The sequence below is a fragment of the Branchiostoma belcheri genome, unplaced genomic scaffold (genome assembly GCF_001625305.1).
Source record: "Branchiostoma belcheri isolate BF01 breed outbred unplaced genomic scaffold, Haploidv18h27 scaffold3, whole genome shotgun sequence".
Taxonomy (NCBI): domain Eukaryota; kingdom Metazoa; phylum Chordata; class Leptocardii; order Amphioxiformes; family Branchiostomatidae; genus Branchiostoma; species Branchiostoma belcheri.
The window spans coordinates 5,374,626-5,398,553 of NW_017803909.1; the positions used below are offsets into that span (position 1 = coordinate 5,374,626).

The 23,928-nt window shown below is 43.6% G+C and overlaps 1 protein-coding gene across 2 annotated transcripts; it reads left to right on the forward strand.

The window, feature by feature from the left end:
- The first annotated feature begins 1,315 nt into the window (after positions 1-1,315).
- On the forward strand, positions 1,316-23,583 carry LOC109473868 (short transient receptor potential channel 3-like). 2 transcript variants are annotated; one of them, XM_019773990.1, is made up of 16 exons: positions 1,316-1,804; positions 11,540-12,335; positions 13,311-13,535; positions 14,021-14,182; positions 15,222-15,327; positions 15,740-15,862; positions 16,201-16,349; positions 16,738-16,840; positions 17,498-17,625; positions 18,408-18,553; positions 19,101-19,305; positions 19,912-20,033; positions 20,394-20,538; positions 22,281-22,343; positions 22,910-22,985; positions 23,261-23,583. In XM_019773990.1, exons 2-16 carry the CDS (start codon positions 11,595-11,597, stop codon positions 23,557-23,559), a joined length of 2,793 nt encoding a protein of 930 aa, XP_019629549.1. In that variant the 5' UTR covers positions 1,316-1,804; positions 11,540-11,594; the 3' UTR covers positions 23,560-23,583. The 2 variants fall into 2 exon arrangements, with proteins under 2 accessions (XP_019629549.1, XP_019629550.1); XM_019773991.1 differs by having other exon boundaries at positions 1,316-1,547; positions 23,261-23,559.
- The last annotated feature ends 345 nt before the right edge of the window (positions 23,584-23,928 follow it).

Here is a 23,928-nt window from a genome sequence, read left to right on the forward strand (position 1 = left end):
CCCCTCCAAGGACGGCCTTCGAAGCGCCTTTTCCTACGCATCGTGAGTTCTCCGAGCGGCTTGATGTCAGCCAGGCCGTCCTGCCCGGCGTGTAGAGAGTCTTCCTCTGGGGTCATGGTTCAGCTTCGGGCAGGTTATGTGGGAGAAGAGAGGCGATAAGCAGCTGATAGCTGTGCAAACTTTGGCGCAGTGTACCTCGACCCGCGACTCGTAGCGGCCATTTTGGAACGGCCGATTGGACACGAAATCAATACAAACATGGAGAGGTGCATCACTTTATCGCTAGGGGGCGTCCATGTACGGTGTACTTTTCCACCCACCTACACCTGTTGCCTTGTCTGGCAAATAAATGGCAGAACGTTACGATAAACTTCTCGAAAGGCAAACAAGTAACGTTCTACATTTTTCCGTGGGTAAACTTCCCCTCCTCAGACAGCAAAAAAAGACCTGCAGCTGTTCTCCAACAATGCTGAGTAAATTTTTCATGTCCGAGCGCAGCCCGGACAATGCCGAGGAAACCCGATCCACGCCCGAGTACCCGCCGAAGCTCATCCCCTCGAGCTTCGAAATCCAGGCTAGCTTGTCCTGCTTGTCCGTGTAATCATAGTTAAGCACGCACCCAAACCTGTTTGTCAACACTTTAAATGTCAGGAGTTCAGCCTACTGCATGTAGACATCACTCGCCACTGACACATACAAATGTACATCGGCCAGGTTAGAATTGGTCTGCAGAGTAATAGGGCAAAATTCAATACATATCGATTCTAGTCTTGAATCTACATTGGTAGATATGACTTTGAAGATGATTTAGTTGCCATGTCCCCTTAAATTAGATTTACACGAAAAAAATGTGCCAATACAACTCAAGAACCCGATGATTTTGTTCATGCCGGGTTTATAGCCTAATGCGATATGTTTCATTGGCCCGCTAAACAGTTATTTCATGAAGCCTACAGTAATGTTTTAGCAGGTCAAAGAAAGAATATCATTCGTGGCTCTTTTGCATATTCATCTTAGACATGTATTCGATAATGACTAATATATATATGATATGATATATTGTGATGTACAAACTGAAACATGCCATGAGAGGTAAGATAAACCAAGGGATCGACGCTTTGCTTGAAAACTCATTTGGGTGACCGAATCCGCCCATATCTCTGGACTGTACGTTTTGCCACAGGTATTACATGTAATTGCTCTGACCTTTGACAACCAGAGACACGGGGATAATTTTCTCTCCAGTGCCCTGAGCATGGTTACCATAACAATACTAGTAAACCGATCGGACAGGTCTGTCCTATGCCCTTCTTGTCAGTAGGACCTGTATGCATGGTGGACACCTGCCAAGACTCTGTCGTCTTTGCTTTTGGAAAAAAACACATGTTTCTGATCTTGACTCATCGTCTGATGTCATATATTCGCGAGGATCAGCTCTGTGCTTTTGGAGACACCAGTCGGATGGACACGCTAAGATCGGTTAAGCTATCAGTTTGACAAGACACAGGGGTGACGACAGATGCCCCTTGGAAGCACTTTGTATTCAGGTAATCGTCCTTTTTTTGTCGCAGCAGGTAATAGTACCTATACGCGGTGGGGGAAACCAAACACCGAGGCAATTGTTTGGAGCACCCGGTATCGTTTACATTGCCAGTTCACCGGCGATCGGGCAGTGGAGGTGTTTGTAGAGCGCGTCTCACACATCGCCTGACAAGTGACGTCTTCACCACAACGAGATTGTCTTGAGCGGCGCTACCGCGACAACACATGGCCACAGGAGCCAGCTGCACGGACCCTGATCATGGTAAGGTGTTTCACATCCATGTATTGATAGTAGATTGCCTTCGTCTGTACGCCAAATGTCTGTTTGCTGTCACCAGCGACGTTTTGTTGTCTGACAACACGGCCATCCCCGGAACTACTCGATCATTTTTAGACCAGCGACTCACCCTACCGGATAATGGACAAAGAGACAGGGACTCGAGGTACGGCGAAAGGGAAGCCTTGAGTCATTTTGAAACGTTAGCCACAAATTCTTCTGGATGATCAAGCAGAAAACCATTACTGATAAAAACATGTTTATGCAGGGCTGTTTTGTGTCCAAACTTCCGAGGCCGCCCCCCAAATGGTTCCAAAGACGTTACGCCTTGCAACACTGTTTGTCACGGGCCACAAACAAGCCTCGCTGCTTTCTTTGGGCAATTTGTGGCCGCTCAGCGTTTGTTTAAATCAAGGAGGTTTATCCAGAAAGACTTTATGAAGAATACACCAACAAGAAGCATATCCTGAAGGGTCTATCCTTGCCATTAGCGAAAGTTGAGCTGTTGCAGGGCACATGAGGGCACGGTTTTAGAACGGTTGGCTGATACTCGTAGGTTTGAGTCATGCTCTAAGTCTAAAGCTGCTTAGAAAGTAGAGGCACCAGAAAGGTGTTTCACTCAGAAAGCCACGTTATCCGAGTGTGTATTTGTTGCAACCAAGTTCTGTACTGTTAAAAAAAGCCTACTGTACTATCGTAGTATCACTGTAGTCAAAAATGGCGAAGGAAACAGGTCAGACTTTATTTTGCTTGTAATGGAGCGGTGTCCATACATCAACTCCAACCGTCAGTTGTTACGAAAGGAAGCAGGTCATGCTAAAGAAAAAGCACACAAAGGAATGTTCAAAGTGCCCGAGGCTAGCGTATAGCAAAGCAGAGCAAGACAAGTTGTGGACAGCTATTATAGTCCCCACTGATAATAATCAAATATCGTTCTCGTGTGTTTTTGTTTGCGGGTGAAATGACCTTGACCATGTGTCCATGGAGAGAGACAGGTGCCTCCAGACACTGTTGTCGTTACCCCTGACAGTGAGTACTTCTTTCACTATACCCCCAGTCCGGTATGCCACCCCCCACCCCCTGTACATTTGTCGCCATTTAGTTTACTTGTATCCAGACGTACCCCCTGCCTGGATAGTTACAATACCAGCAGCCCCTAACATGGGTTCACTTACCTGACGACGAATCTAGTTTTAGCCGTTTTCTTTCCGAAATCATAACAATCACACACGTGAATGGCCCCATCGGGGGCGGCATAAAGGGTTAGAGGTTATTTAAGATTAACTTGATTACCCGCATGGTTAAACAATAGGATAAAGTTACTTATCATTTTAGTGTAGTCATGTGTTTTTGTTATCTGGTGGAATGAACAGCAGTTTGCGTTTAGAGCCAAGGAAAGCAGGAAGTACTTTCATTTACACAGACTGTGACATTATATTTCTTTAATTAAGATTGATAAGCTATCCTTTACAAATTAAGTTTTGACTACAAACACAAAATAGTGTACGTTTGTGTTTGCACTGACTATATCCTTTGATCAAGGACGCGTACTGTAAATTAGAATATCTTACCGGTGAAAAGAAACTTAATCCAACGCCCTAATTCCTTTGACAAACTTTCTGTCCGCTCTCCTGTGATCATTTTCACGTGGATTAAAAGGACTGGGAGGGGCCTGCAGGAAATCAGCATTTGATCCGGGCCTTCTTTGACGACTTAAAAAGGGGAGCAGGTTGTGTTTTTCTACATGATACAGATGGTTGAGATGTGCTGCCACATCAGACCACAGTCTTTGTGTTGGCGTTTTTTTACAATTACATGGTGATGATGGGGGATGAAGACGACCAGTCTCCTTATTGAAACCCAGGACATTGGATTATGGAAGCTCAAGAAGTTTGGCCTTAAAAAAATATACTTCACCAAAAAATAATAGAAAGTTTATTGCAAGTTCCTACCCGTAGGCCAATTGCAATTACATTACATTAAAGTACAGGATGGACTATGGATAACTACTAAACACTAAATTCTAACTTATTGGGTTTGGCTTCTTTTAACGAGACAGTGGAAGACGAATGGTCCCACATTTTCTATAATGTGCTGGTTTTGTGATATTAAGAATAGAGTAGTTAGTAACAAATACGATGGGCCAGTCATCTTTGCAGTAGGTACGCAGTACCCCACAGGAAACGACCTGTCTTTCAGAGTCAACTGGGTTCTTCTGTCAGACGTATAATTAACTAGCTTTTAATTACATCGAAGACAAACGTGACTGCCGATCTATTTACGATATCACCGCACACCTTTGACAGGAGATTGGTGTTAAGGCTTTGTCCTACAGCGGCTAACACGACAATAGTCCTTTCTCGTGTAGGTTCTGACATCGATCTTGCTCTTTTGTGGGCTAAGTTTGCCGTCAGCTATCGTGTTTTATCGAGCCGTGTTGATGGAAACAAATCTTTGATGTTCACGGACAGACAATCTGGGCCACAGTTATGCAATGCTCAATCAATACTGGTGCCATTTTGTACGCTCTGAAATGGGAAATGTTTACCCTGTAACAGATTGACGCACAACTGGTAACAGTACTAACACTAGAAAAGTTAGTTCTTTGTTTTATAACAAAGAAATGATATACACGCGGTCAGCTTAGAAGATGTCAGTTGTTTTTATGATTATATGATCGCAACATGGTAATCCTTCTCCATCCTCTGAGGTGGGCCTTCTCACAGCCGCCTCCCAGTCAATGAGAACATACTCTCCAAGCAGAGGTTGTAGGGGAATGATCGTTAGCTTTTTATATATGGCCGTTTTTTTGTCGCTACCCCCACCAACGGTGGCCGGCGACCTTCTCTGGCTAATGGATACTGCCTGGCCAATTTGATACTGTCTTTTTGTCACCGAAAGGGATCTGCTTGGAGATCATGAGAACACACACACTTCTGTTCGGGCTTTTAAAACTGTTGCTTGTGGAAGTGATTGTTAGATGAGTCGGTGTTGGCAAAGGTGATGGCCATGGCAAAGTTCAACAGCCCTCCTCCACAAGTGAAAACCCTTGTGCCGTGTGTTTAATGCTGCAATTCAGCGCCAGGACTGTGATTGTGTTGTCACTGTTGCACCTGGTTAGGCCACAGCAAGTAATTTTTATGGATGACATCAGCACGCGCATTAATTTTCGCCTGATTTTGGAAAAAAAAAGCAAGAAATTTTGTTGCCTTTTGACAGTGGTCCCCAAACTCCCATGCCGAAAATGGGCAAAGATGTCTGTTGCCATGCCGGAAGGTGGATGGCAGATAAGTAGGAGACAAGAAAAGGCTCTGATGTTTTGTTTCTTACTTTGATGCAGTGATATGTGATGCTGGCTGTGTATATGTGATGTCCCCCCTGAATCAAAACCATTTGTACAATGAATGAGTCAAATTTTAAAAATGTAGGAACCTTGTTTTTTTTCAGCCCGCCTTGTTTTTTTCGCCCGCTCGCATTAGATTTCGAGTCTGCGGAGGATGTCATCCATAGAATTTACTTGCTGTGGCCTTAGCACCACAAAGTTTTCCGAAGGCTCGATACGGATGCCACTTTGCGGTGCTCAACAATGATTAATGTTTGTTAGCCTGGTCTCTTTTTGAAAATCTCAATGACACTTCGGAGTTTTTAGTGCTTTATGTTATTCTATCGACTCGGATAACGCCCCGATACGGTGTGACTGGGTACACACACACTTACAAGCCGCTGGCATGTGATATGCCTGAGGGTTGTCCAAGGGTATGGCTAGGAAATGATGCTGGGCGTGAATAAGCTATTGCAACTGTTACACAAGGTATAAAGTATGGCAAGATTTAGAAGTTTTAGAAACGATTTTCTTCTAATTCTACAAAACTAGTCTATCTTCTAAACATGCATGGCAAGCATGAGTGATACAGCCAGGGAAGATTCTATCAACTTATCATAATCTGCAACACTTCCTGTCTTTGTTTTCAGTGACAATCTGTTTCCTACACTTAACTAGAGCGACAGAAAATGGAAGCAACGTCTGGCACGCTTCTATAGCCGTTTTGTTTATACACAAACTATTTCAATTTGTATCTTCTCAGTAATGCATCCCATATCCTCATCACCGAAATGTGACAGGCTCTGTTTATGGTGCAGAATATGTAACACATTAGACACACTGGGGACGTCCAACACTGTATTAAATGTGTCCACATTGCAATATCATACCTGTCTGTATGGGATATGCCCTCAGTCGCCGTTTGAAGTTGTTCGGGCTACACGATTGTTTGATGCATAACAATTGTCATCAATTGTCAGAGTCATCATGTACCAGAGTGCAATGACTCTGTGTCGGTTGTGTGACACTTGATCTTGAGGTGATGAAAATATGCCGATGAAGGATGAATGGACACGCATTAGATATAACGTTACATGTACTTGAAACTTCAAAACTTTATTGCGTTACCACTTTGCAGACTTGCGTCTGAATTGCGTAAGTATTTAGCGGTTGTGGTCGTTTTATATACTAGAACTTGAAGGTATTTACAGTTTGTCCATTGTACTCGTCAGTACGTCTTATATACTGGGCATTGATATCTCTTAATGATAAAAAATTCAGTGCATACTAAAATTCATAGCTTACGGTAGACTGAGTAAAGGATAGATGCTGTAGTAGTAAATGGGTGTCTCCTTTCTTGCGTGTGACTCGGTAAACCACTATGTATTCCATACGTGATGTCTTCTTTACTGTGTGTCTGTCGCAGAAAAATGAAACGCAAGGCGTGTCGTACAAAATTGAATTGTCTTGTGGCGGGAAAAGTTGACATAGATCCTTGTTGACGAATGGTTCATATGGCCTCACTGAAAAGATATTGTACAACGCAGCCTGCTCTAAACTGTGGGTATCGCGGGTCTTGTTTAGATGGCAACCGACACAGGTCACCAGACCGCTTTTGTAGTGTGGAGAACCACAGACGTGCGGTGTAGGAACGAGATCTCCAGTCGCACTTTCCCTCTCATGGGGGGGCCCTGATGTTGAGACTGTGTGCGTGTGGCGCACTGACTAGGCATGACAGCCAGGGTAGCCTGGTATCCAGTCTTACGTGGTAGGGTCGGGTTTTTCTCGGGGCTGTAGGAGCTCTGTCCCGCCCGCCTCAGCTAGCTTTCCCGGTGTGTATTTCAAGCATATCATCTGTTATTAGTGGAACACTCCTACCGGGTCGGCCTGTTTCACTGGCGGTGGAAGCTATTAGATCCCCCGAAGACACAGCCTGCCTGAATACCCCAACAGCGTAAGACTGGGTACCGGGCTAAACCCAGGGGGCGTTTCTTTCAAGTTCTTCTCTTGTCCGAATGAATGTGATTTGGTGATGTCTGAATCGCCAGGAACGGTTGAGTGGGGCAGGTGGCGTGCAGCGCGCTTTCACGTCCAATCTTTGTCCTGTGTATATCTAACACAGCTCGGTCGCTAATCGGATCTGGAGGTGTGGTTTTAAAAGTGTTTACCGTGGGTCAGAACTGTTGTGTCTCCTTTGTCCCGATCACACAGGCCAAACCTTTCTCTCTAATGCTTAGGCACGGCTCGGTGGGCCGTTTATTACCTTCGTCAGAAGGTTATGTGTTTAGGTACACCATACATTTGGGTTGCTGATTTTGTAATCGATTATAACTTGAGGTGTGGTACATGTATCTCTATGATATTTAGTAGGTAGGATGAGGTTGGGAAAAGGAAGGTCGATGTCAATTTTGGGTACTCTAGTGGTTTTGTAAGGTACTGCAGCGGGGTATATGGGTATGATATTTCGTGCTGTGGACATGCTATGGTCTTGAGTTCATACATAGAGCACCACGCTGGTAATCGCTTGAGTATTGATGAAATAGTTTCTCTCCGAAATATGCACACAAACAAGAGCAATTGGAGCAAATTCTAGGCCGTCGTACTTTTCACCTTACGATGTGAAACTCTATCACGGATAGAAAGGAAACACGATATCTGACCAGCAAAGGTTAACAGTATGAATCAAATAATGTATCGAGTACTCACGACGATTACACGCTTAGAGTTACGTTTAATAACCCCAAAGGGAGAAGGACAAGGGTTTCATGTTTGACTGGACAATCTTACCGTATGACACGTATATTGCTTACATGATATAGTACTATACAGGTTATTGTTCATGAAAGCTGCTTTCGACACTGTCATGGTTTTTGTTTTTCTTTCTTGTTACCTTCGCCAAGAAGGTTATGTTTTCAGTAGCGTTTGTCCGTCTGTCTGTCTGTCTGTTTTTCCGTCTGTCTGTGAACAGCATAACTCAAGAATCTTTATATGCATTGTCATGAAATTTGGTAGCTGGGTAGGTCTTGCCGGAACCTAGAAATGATTAAATTTTGGGTCCCCTGGCGGCTTTTGTTGGTACTGCAACAGAACTTCTGGTTTTTATATCTCGCGATCTGGACATGCCAGGGTCACAGATTTTGGGTGGGGGATAGCTCTTGTCCCCAGGAAGACGTGACATTAGTTTGGTCACCCTAGCGGCTTGTTTTCTGTCTTGTTTGATAATCGCATCTATGACTGTGGAATCGGCCTGCAGTTGCTGAAGAAGCACATTCCCAACAGCCCACGTAAGTGTTTTAACACTTTATGTGAAATTCTGCTTTAGGTCGCCTTCCGTCTATCCCAGTCCAGATATCGCGGTGATAAAATTACAGCATGTCGCTATGTGGTCTTAAACACTTGCTTTCGGTGGCATGAAAAATTTGTCTGCAAACAGGAGAAGAATATCGAGGACTTGTTTTCTTCAGACAACAGCAAAGCGCGAAGAGAATTGCAGCTGTTACGGTCTTCACATTCCACCGGCCACGACGTGCCAAGTATCTATGTGTGCTGAAGCGCATATTTTCCGGATGAGAACACCACATCTGAAATACTCTGAAGTGGAAAAGTGAATGTTGTTTGTTCGGTATGGTCGGTCTCCGTGGCATAATTGCCGATTGTTGGGTCACCAGGTGGGCAAATTGTTGCCCCCTACAACCAAGCATGCTGTAATTGGGCCGTTGGTGGTTATTTACGGCTTTAGTTTGATCCTCAGCACCTTCAACCACGCAGGTACAGGGAGCGACCACCCTTGTGCGCATAGGAGTATGTCGGTCTCCTGTACTTTTGCAGGCATGACGACACTGAACTTTAAAACAACACAGAAGCTCTTGCTGTACTAACCGTCTCTGTGCTCCATTGAGCTGACTCCTGAAGACGATTAGTGCAGACCCTTCATGTTGTTATCCCTTAATAGTGTTCTCCCAGGATCGAGATCAACACTTCATGTATTTAAGTTCAGTGAATCGGGATCTACAGTAATTTCCATATGTTCTAGTATGGAACGAAGCATTAGCAAAATAACGCCAGTGTCACTGTCGCAATTCTACACCAGGTGTTTTAGTGTTTTTAGGTTTTAGAACTTCAGATCTGTTGTGTTCTAACGCGTGAACATACACTACTTATGGAAACTGAGTTGCGTGCCAGGGAGTGTTGTTGGACGGATGACTCTATAAGTGCCCATGACAGGTGTTTCTTCTTTCATGCTTAATGATAACTAAATTTCCGACTTCAAACGTCTATCTCAGCACCATTTTCATCGAGGGAAGATGAAAGGAAACAGCTGTTTGGACTGTATAAATAATTCAGAGCACTACATAAAAATCTATCTGGGCGAAAACACGCGAAATCGCGACATGGGCATTCTGGAAAAATGAACATGTTGCAGGGCTTCTAGTTGGTTTACCTCGTCTCCGAGTTGAGTATAGCTCCTTTACCGATAGAATAGTTCGTGTTCTGTTGTTTGTGTTTACAGTCATGTTAGCTGATTTATGTTGTACTGGACATGACATTCTGTAACACCTGACAAAGAAGCGGATACGAGCCTTGGACATGAATGGGCATTAACCGTTGTATGGATTGAATGCTCTGACAGAAACACTTCAACAACATCTTGTTGCCTTTTCTCGGAAAGCTTCAAAATTCGTGGCGTCTGTTAAGTTTCTGGACAAAACAATCAGTAATACTGGATAAAATGTAGCGGATGTCTCGGTCAATAGCCATTTCTGATAAGGAGGTGAATGTCACTCGAAACGTTCGGAACTAAACTTTCTATTTCACCCAGTCTTAGAGAGCGCTTTGGCCAGATATGGTCTACCTGAGTATTTAACCGTCATCATAGTCGCGTCGAAGCGGCGAAAGCTACCCAGGGTGGAATGATATAAAAGTGTAAAACGAAATACTATACTACACTCTTGACAAGTCATTTATTCCGACCGGACTTTTCAAAATCTGCTCAAAATGTTGAAAACAGAAGATATGTAGGGATATTTGGATTTGAGTATTGGGGGGCCTTGCTTACAATATTACTATGGTGAACCGTATGGAAACATATCATGATGAATGCAGCAATGTCCAATCATCTTATGAAATACAACGCGTGTAGTCCCGAGTGAATGTAACATGTTCCCCTTTGGGCCCCTGGGGAAAATACCTTTTAGTTATTAGTAGGCCAATTGCAAAGTCTTACTCGGATTACCGAGAAAAGGACTCAGAGACACAAGACAGACTCTACTGGGCTAAGATGTCTTCTCAGGACTTAAATCAATCATCTTAAGTGCAGATTAATAATGCAGGGATGTTGTAAAGGGACAACATGTTGAACTATGGCATGGGTCATCCTCTAGGATCATAGATTTTTGGTGAAGAGAAGTCTGAATAGAGATAGCTTTTATTTTGAAAGCACGCCTTGTAGAAATGTATGCCTTGGTGTGACCGCTGGCTGTGTTGACAGATGTTCCACGTCCATGCTCGACAGAATGTGAGACAAAGCGGACTCACCACGGTGTCTGCGGTGGAAAGGGTTTGCATTTCAACTTTAGGATGGACACGACAAAAGACTTGCTTACGTGTATGTGCCGTTTTTGGAAAGATTTCGGGGAAAGAACCTTCACGCATGGAAACTTTTGACACTGATGGGCAGGCATGCATAGACCAGGCACGGCAACCAGTAGGCGTTTCAGCATTAGACCGGGAAGTCGTTGATGTGTTGCTTGATTTGTTCTTCTCTATACTCAATTCTCTATACTGTCATTTGGAAGGCTTCATATACAGTAGCATAAATAATGCGCCCCACACTTCCTCAATTCCGATAGAGTTGATTCTTTTACAAATATTGCTGCTTGGCCTGAATGTTGCCTGTTAACTCGACCAGGACCATCCAGCGATCCGAATAATATTCGCACTGTTGCCACAACCCCCAAAATTGAAGCAAAACAATGCATTCTCGACACAAATAAACATCTAACGCTCCAGAATCACTGCCGTGACTCGCGTTATGGTGAACACGTACAATGTGGGGTTGAGCTGCTGTATTGTTACAGTGTTTACTTAGGTGCTGAGAAGGTGGTCCTTCCGACAGCTGGTTCGACATGTTGATTCATTTTTCCCGTAATCTGCTCTTGACGACCACTCACACACACTTCTCCCACTGCTTGGAGGAAATGATATGTCAATGACGAGGACGCTCTACAGGTCGTGTTCATAGTTAATGAATCATAGGACCTCTTAAAATGTACTTTTTTTTTGTTGCAAAGAACACTATGTCTCAATGTCCCTAGGAGAAGTCAGGGATTGAGATTTCCTCTAGTAGCATTTGAACATCATGATTGATTTCTGACGTGAATTCTTCATGTTTTCTACAGGCATAGACGTCTTCTGGTGATGCGTCCATAGTTAGCTACAGGAAGAATCTAAAAAATGGCGCCTAAAAATCATCCCCACCGGAAAAGGGCGTCGGGGAAGAATCTCTTCCTGAACGCGGAGTCGCGGTTGACGGAGCGGGAGAGGCGGTTCCTGGACGCCGCGGAGTACGGCGACACCCCCACGGTCAGACGGGAGCTACAGGACAAGGGGGACGACCTCAACATCAACCGCACGGACTACATGGGCAGGACGGCCTTAACTTTGGCAGTAGGGAACGAACACTACGAAGTAGTGGAGTGCCTGCTGGAAGACCCTACGTTAGACTCGTCCAGAATCAACGAACCTCTTCTGATTGCCATAAGCAAAGGACACGAGAGAATAGCGGAGGCCATCCTCAGCCACAGAGTGTATACAGAATGGAAGGCCTCCAAGGCAGAAACGATCGAAGACTTGACATTTCCCACCAAAATAGACGAGGACGACATGTCGCCCTTCCCGCCAGAAATGACGCCAATCATCATGGCTTGTCAGAAAAACGAAGTGGACATCATCTACCGGCTGGTTCACGAGAAGGGGGAGCATGTGGTCAGACCACACGACTACTTCTGCCCGTGTAACGTCTGCGAGAACAGGAGAAAGGCAGACGCCTTCAGGTTTTCAAGATGGCGGCTGATGATGTACAGGGCTCTGGCCAGTCCGGCGTACATCTCACTCTCCTCCAGCGATCCCATCCGATCTGCTTTCGAGATCGGAGGAGAGACGAGAAAGCTAGCAGAGATAGAGAAAGAATTGAAGGTAAGTTATGATGTTTCATAGTCTCAGTTATGTTCACATTGTTGACCTCCCCGCCAACACCAAGCTTTAGGGTCCATTTTTGTTTCCTGGTGTGGCTGTTGTACATTGTTGTACACTTCAATTTCATTTTATGCACTTTATTTTTGTCATTTTGTCATTATTTTTTTCGTGCACCACCACCTGTCACACCAGTTGCCCATGTATTATGTAGATGTTCTAGTGTCATACATGCTGTTGTTAAATGTACATGTATTTGGCTTTTTCTTTGTCACCTTTGGAAATGCCGAGAATGCCTTTTTTGTTGTGTTTTCTGGATGTGATTGTGTGCTGGCATGTATTTTCACGTCCACCTGACGACAGGTGACTGGTTATCAAAGGTTGTTGTGAACTCAACGACTGCGGGCCTTTTTTATAGTCTCTTTTGTTCAACGTCCGACAAGACAAAAACTGCCTAACACAAACATTTGTGAAGTCAAAGGACAATCTCTATATATACACACACTGAAAGATTGTAACTGCAGAGCTACAGTCAAAGATGTCAACTGTAGGGTGGGACACGAAGAGCTATCGCTCCACTACAAAAAGGAAAACCGATTCATAAACCCGCATCCGGAGACATGCTTGTTCTGTTACACAATGTCATCACCATGTTTTCTAACTTAGGACATACAGGAAATCAGAATCAGTGAATGTATCTGCCAGTCACCATTTTACATCCTTGTCAGATTGTCATTGTTGTTGCTGGTATTATTCTTTTTATTTATTTTATTTATCTATTCAGCTTTACAGAAATTAAAATTCTGAGAGGAGCCGCCGGCAACAGGAACATAGTGTTCTTCTACTAGGCCAACTCCTCTAGAAACATAGAAACAAAAACAAACAAACAAGCAAGCAACAATTTTTTCTTTGGGCGACTGTGAATTATCTGAAGGATAACGTTTGTTAAACTTTTTAATATCATCATTTTGTTTGCAGAATGAGTATACCACGTTGTTCAAGCAGTGTGAACAGTATGCCGTGGATCTGCTGGATCAGTGTCGAACTCTAGACGAAATCAATACCGTTCTGAACGAGCCCTGGGAGGATAAGAAACCCGGGGACCAGGAGGAGGGCGAAGCGGAGGCCGAGTCCGTGGATCTTGACGATGACATGCTGTTGTTACCTCGGATCAAACTAGCCATTCGCTACGAGCAGAAAAGGGTGAGCGAGTTGTCCAGTTAACATTCTGCATAATTCTCAAGGTGTCGTTGAAAAAAATGTACTTAAGGTGCCAGACGTTGTGAATAAATTTGTGTTTTTTTTACGTTTAGGACATGGACTTTTCCTGTATCCTATGCTGTGACGTTTGAACTCATTAGGAACTTCGTGTATTTCAGCAACAGTTTTTTTTTTCGCGAGAGCAACCATGCTAATGCCGAGGTCACCTCATTTCCAAACCGGTTCCCGGTCGGGCTATTTCAATTAACGAAAAATTAAAATTTATATTGATGATATACGCAAATAGTTCCCATTTTAATTTTTTAAACTTTTTAAAGCTTTGTTGTCGTTTTGTTCCATAAGACTGCCCGGCCAGACCCCGGTTTGGCAATGTGACGTCATAGTTAAGAACAGGTTCTTGAAAAGTTCTAACATCTTTTTTTTGCGTGCCGAAACCGTACAAATCTGTTCATGTTTTGTTCCTCCAGTTTGTGTCACATCCGAACTGCCAGCAGCCTCTGTACGACCTGTGGTACACCACGGCCCCCACCTCCAGACCGACCTTCATCATAAAACTCTTCATGTTCATCGTCGTCACCGCCATGTTACCTCTACTGATGCTGGGCTACTGGCTCGCCCCGAACAGCAAGGTAAGGTTTGAAGTTTGAAGTTTATTTCATACTACAGCCTTATAGCAGCCTAAAGGCTGAATTGACAGGTCTGTTTACATACAGTGTATATACAATAAATAATTACATTAAAGATGTCTAAGTGTGCTTAATAAGACGCATTAAAATTTAATAAAAGCCTATAGATATTTAAAAAGTTTGTAAGCGATATATACATATGAGGATTAAGCACGTACAAGTCTTTTTTTAACGGAGTAGTTCAATGCAAGGCCTATGCGACCACTTCTCGTCATTGAACTAGAAATATGAGAGAAACATGGTTATGTCAAGAGATGGCGGTGAACGTTTGATATGAAAGCCTGTAGATTGTAGGTTGGTGGGAAACACTTGTCAACACTTCCGCGTAATGGGGGAATTCCAAAGCTTGGCCGTAAGGGGAAAGAAACTGTCACTGTAAAAAAGATATCGAACAAGGAATTATTTGGACGGTGAAGTTGTGTGAGCTAGTGTGAGCTAGTTTCCCTCTGAAATGAAGTGGGATGACAGAGAAATGCATTGCACTGATAATTACAGCTCACAGCTTTTGTCTAAATGCCCTATATCAGAAACAGTTATTTTTGGCGACGCCTCAGGGGGGAGCCTAATGGCGAATTATTGTGTTTGCAAGAATTCTAGGAATTGTACAGGCATCTTATCCACAGGAATGGAATGTCCACAGGAATGTCTCACATCTCTGGGATTTTGCTGACAAACATTTATGCCCACATTCCTACGTAGTGAAATTCCAGGAAACCCTTGGGACATTGTGGAAAGTGTGCTTTAGGTTTAGTAAGGGTAATTTCGAGTACTGGAAGACCCTGAAAGTGCTATTCAATGCGTTTTCACATTGGGCATCGCCATCAGCCATCAGACGACAAAGACTCTGTACCAACGACGGACAATCCCTACGATTACTTCACTGCGGTATTTTTGAGAAAGGAACACTAACGGATTATGTCTTCATATACATGTGGTTTGACAAGACAATGAATGTGACGGTTCTTTCTTTTTTTCTCCACAGATCGGCACCTTCATGAAGCGCCCCCTGATGAAGTTCTCGCTGTTTGCAGCTTCTTACTTCATCTTCCTGGCGCTGCTGATCGTACAGTCGGCAGGAGTGGGCCAAAGTACGGAATTCTACTTCTTCATCTAATATATGTTAATATATATCATATCTAATATATGTACTGCAGATAACTTACGCTTTAAGAATCATTGTGCATATGCTAATCTATATGCATATGCCATACATCGACGAATCAGGATACTTATGCAAATGAGTGCGTATGCAAATAAGGGTAAGAATACTAGTATAAAAGGCGCACAGTTGGCAGTGAGGTAAGGCAGGGGAGATTAGGGAAAGGGAGAATTGGAACGGGGTACACTCGAAGATCCGGCTCCGAGCTGGATCGAAGCCGGATCAAAGCGAATCAATTCGGCTCGATCTAGACAATTTTATCCTATTGGGAATAGGGCCTAAATGACCGTGCCTCTATGCTAATTATGCACGTTCTGTGCGATATGTCACTTCCCCCACAGTCCCAGGCGCGAACATCACGGTCCACCCGGCTGTAATCTCTCAGTACCGCCTGCCGTCCTCCATCGTGCTGCGTCCGGATATCTCCAGTTGGCTGGAGATCACCCTGATGCTGTTTGTGGCAGGTAGCTAACAATCATTTTTTTCCCTAGAAGTATCGCAGAGTGGAACACCAAGTACAGTGGTGGCATCCTCACTAGATAGCTTTACACAATATTTAGATGTCTAGATGTTCAAAGGCTAGGTGTAACAAGTCGTTCGGTGTAATATTGCCAGCTGCCGCCGCGCCGCGTGCCTGTGAAGCCGGTGTGTTACACAGAGGGACGGTTATACCGGCTATGCTGATACAGATACAGAATCACTCCTGCTGTAAAATTTTCCGCTTTAAAAAAAGATTATGGGCATGTACCTTCTTAGCATTACGATAGGACACTTTTAATTTCGTTGTTTTGTTTGTTTTCAGGGTTTGTTCTGATGAAGTGCCGGCTGTTGTGGTTCATCGGTTGGACCAGCTTCTCTCGCGAGAAGTGGAACGCGTACGACACCTTCATGTCCATCTTCCTGGTCACGTGCTACGTCCTGGACGTCGCCACGCACATCAAAACAGCCGAGGTATAGACCGATCCTGAAGCCCCGCCCACCTCCTTCAAAACATAGAAATGCAATTGGTCGAACCGCTTATTACCCTTCTTTCATTGGTCGAACTTCTAATTGTGATGGGCATATTTAGATTGGTCTACATATTTATGTTATCCAAGCAGAGGTTAAAGGGGAGGTTCATTTTACCCGGCTTCTGACAGCCGTTCCTGTCAGACAGCGGGTAAAATCAGAAAGTAACGGTCTCCCCCTCCAACTTCGGATTTAGTCGGCTAGTCAGAAATATTGAGTAGTTGAGTAGGCTTTTTTCGCACCGTCGACAGCGGCTTTGTCATAACATGTTTATTATTCCGTTGTCGTACTGTATAATCTGATGGCTAATGGCTGACTACGTGTTTTCCAGGCTAGAGCGTTCTTTAACGTGACCGGAGCTGAGAGTATTGCTACAGTCCAAGGAGCCGCAGACCGTATAACAGTGTGGGGTCATTACCGGTTCCTGGACTCAGGTGAGTCCTCATCACTCACACCACGCGTGCACTTGACCACCATATAAAACGATACTTTTTGCAGAATTCTCAATACGAGGACATTTTGTCGGACTGGACTATCTGTTCTATCTCTACACAGACCTACTTTGAAACTTTGACAGCCAAACTCTAATATAGCATTCGCCGCCATATATACATACACACATTATGCTTGTACTTCTGAAAAATCTAATGTGGAGCATAGAACGAAAGTTCCAATAAATTCATTATTATCATTATTGTCATTATTGTCATTATTATCATTATTATCATTATTATCATTATTATCATTATTATCATTATTATCATTATCATTATCATTATTATCATCATTATCATCATATCATCATTATCATCATTATCATCATTATCATCATTATCATCATTATCATTATTATCATTATTATCATTATTATCATTATCATCATTATCATTATCATTATTATCATTATCATCATTATCATCATCATCATTATCATCATTATCATCATTATCATCATTATCATCATTATCATCATTATCATCATTATCATCATTATCATCATTATCATTATTATCATTATTATCATTATTATCATTATTATCATTATTATCATTATTATCATTATTTCATTATAATGCTCTGTTTGAGTCCAGACCGTACAACATGGCTCGGAGAGGATCCCAAGCTGGTGTCGGAGTGCCTGTTCGCTGTCGGCTGTACCATGGCCTTCTGCAGGGTCTTCATCAACTTCCCCATCAGCGAGGAACTCGGCCCGCTACAGGTAAGTGATGTCATGGCGAGAGGTGCAACATTTCATCCGGAAGGATTGAAGACGCGTTAGGCCGGGGATCGCCTTCGCAAATTTCCGTGTCGTAAACGGTCGTCGCCTAAACCGAACGGTCGTCGCCTTTTCTCAGAACGGTCGTCGCCTTTCCGAACGGTCGTCGCCTTTTCTCAGAACGGTCGTCGCCTTTCCGAACGGTCGTCGCCTTTTCTCAGAAGTGTTGCTCGTAAAGGCGACGACCGTTCTGAGAAAAGGCGACGACCGTTCGGAAAGGCGACGACCGTTCTGAGAAAAGGCGACGACCGTTCGGTTTAGGCGACGACCGTTTACGACACGGAAATTTGCATCGCCTTCCAAGAACATTCTCGTAGACAACAAGTTAATGATTCTGATGATTTTTTTTAGATATTCCAACATCTAATCACAAGACGTGGTGACGGCACATTTTGATAATTGTTTTGGGTGGCTGAGCTGTGTCATGGGTTCTTGTATCTGTTAGTCCAAACAGAGTAGGGTTGACAGCACGTGGATTGAAAGAGGGTGAGATTGACAGGCAGCATGACAGGAGGCCAAAAGGTCTGACTAAGGAAATGGGGTGAACGTTAAGGTCTCAGAATCTGACCAGAAGCAATCAGGAATTAGTGGTCGACATGGGGGAATTCAGGACATCAAGAACTTAATATCTCCGATTTTTTTTGTATTTCAACTTCAAATTTTCCTTCAAATGCTAGAGAAAATGGCTTACACAAGTGTTCGTTTTTTTGTCTTTCTTTGTATAGATATCGCTGGGACGTATGATGGGAGATATCATTAGATTTATCATCATCTTCTTCGTCATCTTCGTTGCGTTTTGGATGGGTCTGTTCAACCTGTACAACTACTACACGCTAGAGGGGAGACCGGTGGAGAGCTTTGGTTTCATTGAGTAAGTCCTGTATGTATTGTTCGAATGATATGTGGCTGTTACAACGCAACCTATAATATGTCATGTACATGCAAGTTGTACTGTACCGACGTCACTTTCCGGTAGGCCACGATAACCACGCTTAGAATTTAACCGCTTCTTTAACATCAGCGGGTAGTACTAGACCTTTATTGAACTCAGAGCAATATTTCTTCTTTCCTGATGTCTTTGCATTGTGTGGTAGCGCAACCATCCTATGCAGCATTACTGAAGAAGTTCAAAACCAGAAAGGTAACATTTGCAAGGCAAATGCATAATGTCTACCTTCACATATGGTCTGTTCTGTTAATTCTCACTCAAACACATTCAGATATATAGTCAGACAGGAGTCTAAATCCCTCCAGCTATGAAATTGCAACATAATGTAACCTAACACCAGTTACCATGGTGATAGACTGTCTGGTTCAGGTCATTAACCTTTTGTGTTTGGAGAAGAGGAAACTGAGCAAAAACAATGTTTTCCTTCGGTCAACATAACTAAAGCTAAGCCAACGTTGTTCCACCCCAGTTGGTACCAGGCCTTCAGGACGCTGTTTTGGTCGCTGTTCGGGATGGTTGAGCTGGACTCGGACCCTACCATTGTCCCGGGGGTGGAGCAGGAGTTGGTGGAGAGGGTAGGCTGGTTTCTGTTCGGGCTGTACAACGTCGCCTCCATCATCGTCCTCCTCAACATGCTCATCGCCATGATGAACAAGTCGTACGAACACATCACGGTCAGTACAAGCAGTTCCTTCTCGTCTCCTAAGTATTCCTTTCTTTGGATATGTTGGACAAGTGGTCTAACGTGTGTACGCAGAACTAGCCTCCTGTGCAGGCATCTAGCGGGCATGGGCTACGAGTTGGGGGGAAGATCAGGGAGGGCTACGAGTGGGGGGAAGATCAGGGAGGGCTACGAGTGGGGGCAAGATCAGGGAGGGCTACGTGTGGGGGCAAGATCAGGGAGGGCTACGAGTGGGGGCAAGATCAGGGAGGGCTACGAGTGGGGGCAAGATCAGGGAGGGCTACAAGTGGGGGCAAGATCAGGGAGGGCTACGAGTGGGGGCAAGGCTCCGAACACGGAAGGAAACTCCGGTCCGAGACCTTTTAGCAGGCAGTTTGTTGCTAGAGCGTGGCAGTTCGGGGAGAGCCTAAACAGCTAGTCCCCGGATATATCCCTCCCCAAAATACAGCTTCTCCGCCGAAAAGACGCTGCCGCTAGAAAGTTTGCTCTGGAGGCTATGTAGAATAAAGCATTCGACATAGTAAACCCCAGGCCATAAAGGAGAAGTAAAACAATATAAAGAATTTCTTTCTGTTTTGTTTTGTTTTGTTAACTGCAGGCGGACTCGGACGTGGAGTGGAAGTTCTCCCGTGCTAAACTCTACATGCTGTACTTTGGCAAAGGTATCTCCGTGGCGCCCTTCCCGTTCAACCTCGTCCCCACGCCGTCAGGGGTGTACAAGTAAGTGTGTATCTATGAAAAAGCACATCTCCCTCGTTTTTTCATTACACAGTGGTAAATCTTTTCATTAAAACACACCCCTTGAACATACAAAACTCCGCAGTGTTAACTTTCATGGGGATGGCGTTCAGCACCAGGGACGGACACGTTCTTGTATGTTGATAGTGTTTAGTACAATGGAGAAATATTCTGTTAAATTCTTCTAATGTTGTTTGTACACAAGAAAACAGTTACTCAAGAAACTGGATAGAGTTTGAAAACACGAAAAGCAGTGGAAAAGCAGTGGATGCTACTTGAAAAGTCTTACTGTACAGATTAGTATTCTGAGCAGTTTTACCAATTGTCACCTTGTATCAACAGAGGTTTCAAGTGGCTGAAGCAGAAGTGCAAGAAGTGCAAGAGGCACAGGAACCTCTCCAGTGTGGACATACGGGCCAACGAGAACTCCGGTGAAGCGCCTTCAATTAACGGCACGATCATCCCCATCAAGGCGCTGGTCAGATGGGTAAGCCTCGGGTTTTTAACCATATACTACATGTACTAACATTTGCTGATGCAGGTCAATTAGTTATATAATTATATAAGTAAGTGCTATCTTGCTTCTTTTGTGGACCGTTGGTGGCTTAGAGATCTATTGGTTCACACTGTTTTTCTTTTACATCGGATTAATTTTTCTCCGTATAGAATATGTTCAACAAACACTAACGCAAAAAAAACAACTGTGTCGCACACAATGTCAATGTGACTAACGCTTGTGTTACCCAAAGTCTGACATGTTCGACGTTTTGTCGTTCTCGCCAACAGGCTTACTATGACAGTACAGGTGAAAAGGTGGGAAAACGACGCAAGGGATTTCACACCTAGTCTGTAGTCTCTAGAACACCCGTGCTGAACCGGTGGTGGGGTTTGAAATCGGGGCAAGGAAGCCCAATTGCATGTTTTGATGTGTACAATGGCTAGCCTCCTGTGCAGGCCTCCGGGCGGGTGCAGACTTTCTCTTGGCGGCTGGTTGTAGGATGGTCGGCAAAAAAACGCGTTAAAAACCCCAGAAAACGCAGTATCAAAACTCCCATCCGCCCAGAAACCTACACATTATTAGTACTAGTATTAAAAGCTTGCCCGTTTGTAACGAACAGCACAGTGACACGGAAAAACAGAGATGTTTGACACGATCATTGTTTTAGAACGTCCCTGTGATTCTGTGTTGTTGTTGTTGTTACCTCCATGAAAAATGGAGGTATTGTTTTTGGCGTGTCTGTCTGTATGTATGTATGTATGTATGTGTGTGTGTCTGTGTGTCTGTCTGTCTGTCTGTCTGTGTTTCCGCAACTTTGTGGTCAGCATAACTTCAGAACGCCTTTATGGATTATGATGATATTTGGTTTGTTGGTTAGTCTTAGGAAGACAAACGTCAAGGTCAAATATGGGCCTCCTGGTGGATGACCTTGGTACTGCAGCAGAACTTCCGGTTTTTGTATCTTTTGTCCTGAACATGCTATGGTCTTGATGTTTTGGTGACAGATTGCTTTTCCTGTCAAGAATAAGTGGTGTGAGTTTGGTCCCCCTAGCAGCTTGTTTTGGAACTGCAGGGCACTTTCTGGCGAAATGTTTAAAAGCCAATAAGTCCAGATAGGAACAACGTATTTTCATAATTTTTGGTGTGTAGGTAGCTAAGAGAGAGATGTACATGATTAAATGCAAATTATGCAAATGAGGACTTCATTTGCATAATTAATGAGGAAATTCTATGATTACAGTGTTTTACATTATACTACTTTCATACATGTAATGTATGTAACCTATGGCAGGCAGAACATGACGAACAGATACTAATTATGCAAATGATGACCTAATTTGCATAATTTATGCAAACATTCTATGATTTCTTAATGGTGAATAATGGGAATGTCATACTTTGGACATCTGTAAGTTAATCAAAAGTTAACATACATCACGATGCATATATCATGTTAATGCGGAGGTAATTTGCATAATTAAAGAGGAAATTTACATTTACATATCAAGCCCATATTTCATGGAGGTATGAAGTCTCGGAATTCTTGTTGTTCTCTGTAACGTTACTGTCTTGTTTTGTGGGGATCTTCTTAGTAAAAGCTGAAGCTGGTGGAGGTGTTTTGGCGCATGCGCTGGCAACTACGTATGGTGGCACTGTTTTGGAAAAAAGTCCGCATCCGCAAACATTCCGCTCAAACGCATTAGTGCTAATATTTTTCTCGTTTTTTACAGCGACACCAAGCGCAAGTAAACAATGTTTTCTCCAGGTCCAGAGTGAGGGAATCCAAGTACACGGTAAGCTTCAAACGAATTCTTGTGTCAGTATCCCTGTAACTACTTCATGTACATTCCTTTCATGTAACGTGAATTAAAGCTCGGAACCTTGTCTTTGGACTGACAAGACGTGTTACTGTATCTTTGTTATGTCTAGTCTACAACACTACATATATACATGTGGGGTGGTGTGGTGTAACGATAGAGCGTTCGGCTCAGAACCAAGAGGTCCCGAGTTCGAATCCTGCCAAGTCACCATCCTTGTGCCCTTGGGAAAGGCACTTTACACTACTTTCATCACTTCCCTCAGGTGAAAATGAGTATGCCAGAATGATCATTATCATGATCGTGGGCATTAAAGGAAAACCAAACCAAACCAAACATGTACTATATCATACTCACAAGTTGCACAATCCTTTACATTTTCCATCTTATCTTAGTAGCTAATGAGGAATGGCATATGGAATTACATACTATGCAGTTGGTAGATTGAGAGCAGATTTGCAGTGTCACTAAGTTAAAACTTTCCACTCAGTTTTTCTCTACCCAGACAAAACGTAGATTGATATGATTTCTTTGCTTTTCAGACCGTCATGAGAAGACTCGTGACCAGGTACATCTTTAAGTTGCAGAAGGACAAGGAGAACGATGAAATCAACGAAGGTCCGTTTTCGAATTCATTTTGATATCGTTTGATTATTCAATGGCAATATTGAAGAGCTAAACTTCAGTTGAAGTTTTAAAATCGCTTCAATCATCCGTAAATAATTTCATCAGGTTGGTAAACGAATGAAAGGCAAAGTTCTTTGATCACAACCATTTATCGTGAAAAATAAATGGTTGTGATCAAAGAACTTTGCTATTAGCTTCAATCATAATTGTAAAAGTGTTGCAATGTGGAATTGTTCCAAACGTAATATCATGATTTTTCCTTGTAGGTGAACTAGAGGAAATTAAGCAGGACATCTCGAGCCTGAGATTCGACCTCCTGGACCAGTACCAGCCGGCGTCACGCCCGGGCACGTCCACCAGTTCTCCCGGGAAAGCGTCTAGCGGCAGCGGCTCCGACGCCGCGATGATCGCGCAGCTTCTTAGGAAAGACCTCGCCAAAACCGTGCGGACGCAAGTCACAGAGGCGCTTCAGGCGCAGGCCCCGAAAGGCAGCCCTCCGGGTCCCAAAGACGGAAAGACGTCTCGTGAAAGTACACATGGCTCAGACATTGCTGTCGTTGTGTAGTACTTCGCTTTGGATCGTTATAGTTACAGATGACTTTCGGGTGGTGTAACTGTGTGTCATCAATGCGTGAATAACGACGTTCCATTATTCTTGCCCTTGAGTGGTTCACGTAGTTGTAAGCGTTACGTTAACAACTTCAAAGATGTAAATATTCCTATTGAATGTGGTCAGGTTTACTAAAGTATTGAAGTTCGAATGAATGATTGAACGTATAAGGTGATCTTCACATCCACGGCATCTTATTTTTATTGTATGATAATCAATAGAAGTTTGTTATTCTTTCGGAATGCATTCTCTTGCGATCACTAACTGCGATGAAAACCGTGTGTATGGCTGTGGTTAAGCTGTGCTACAATACTAATACATGGA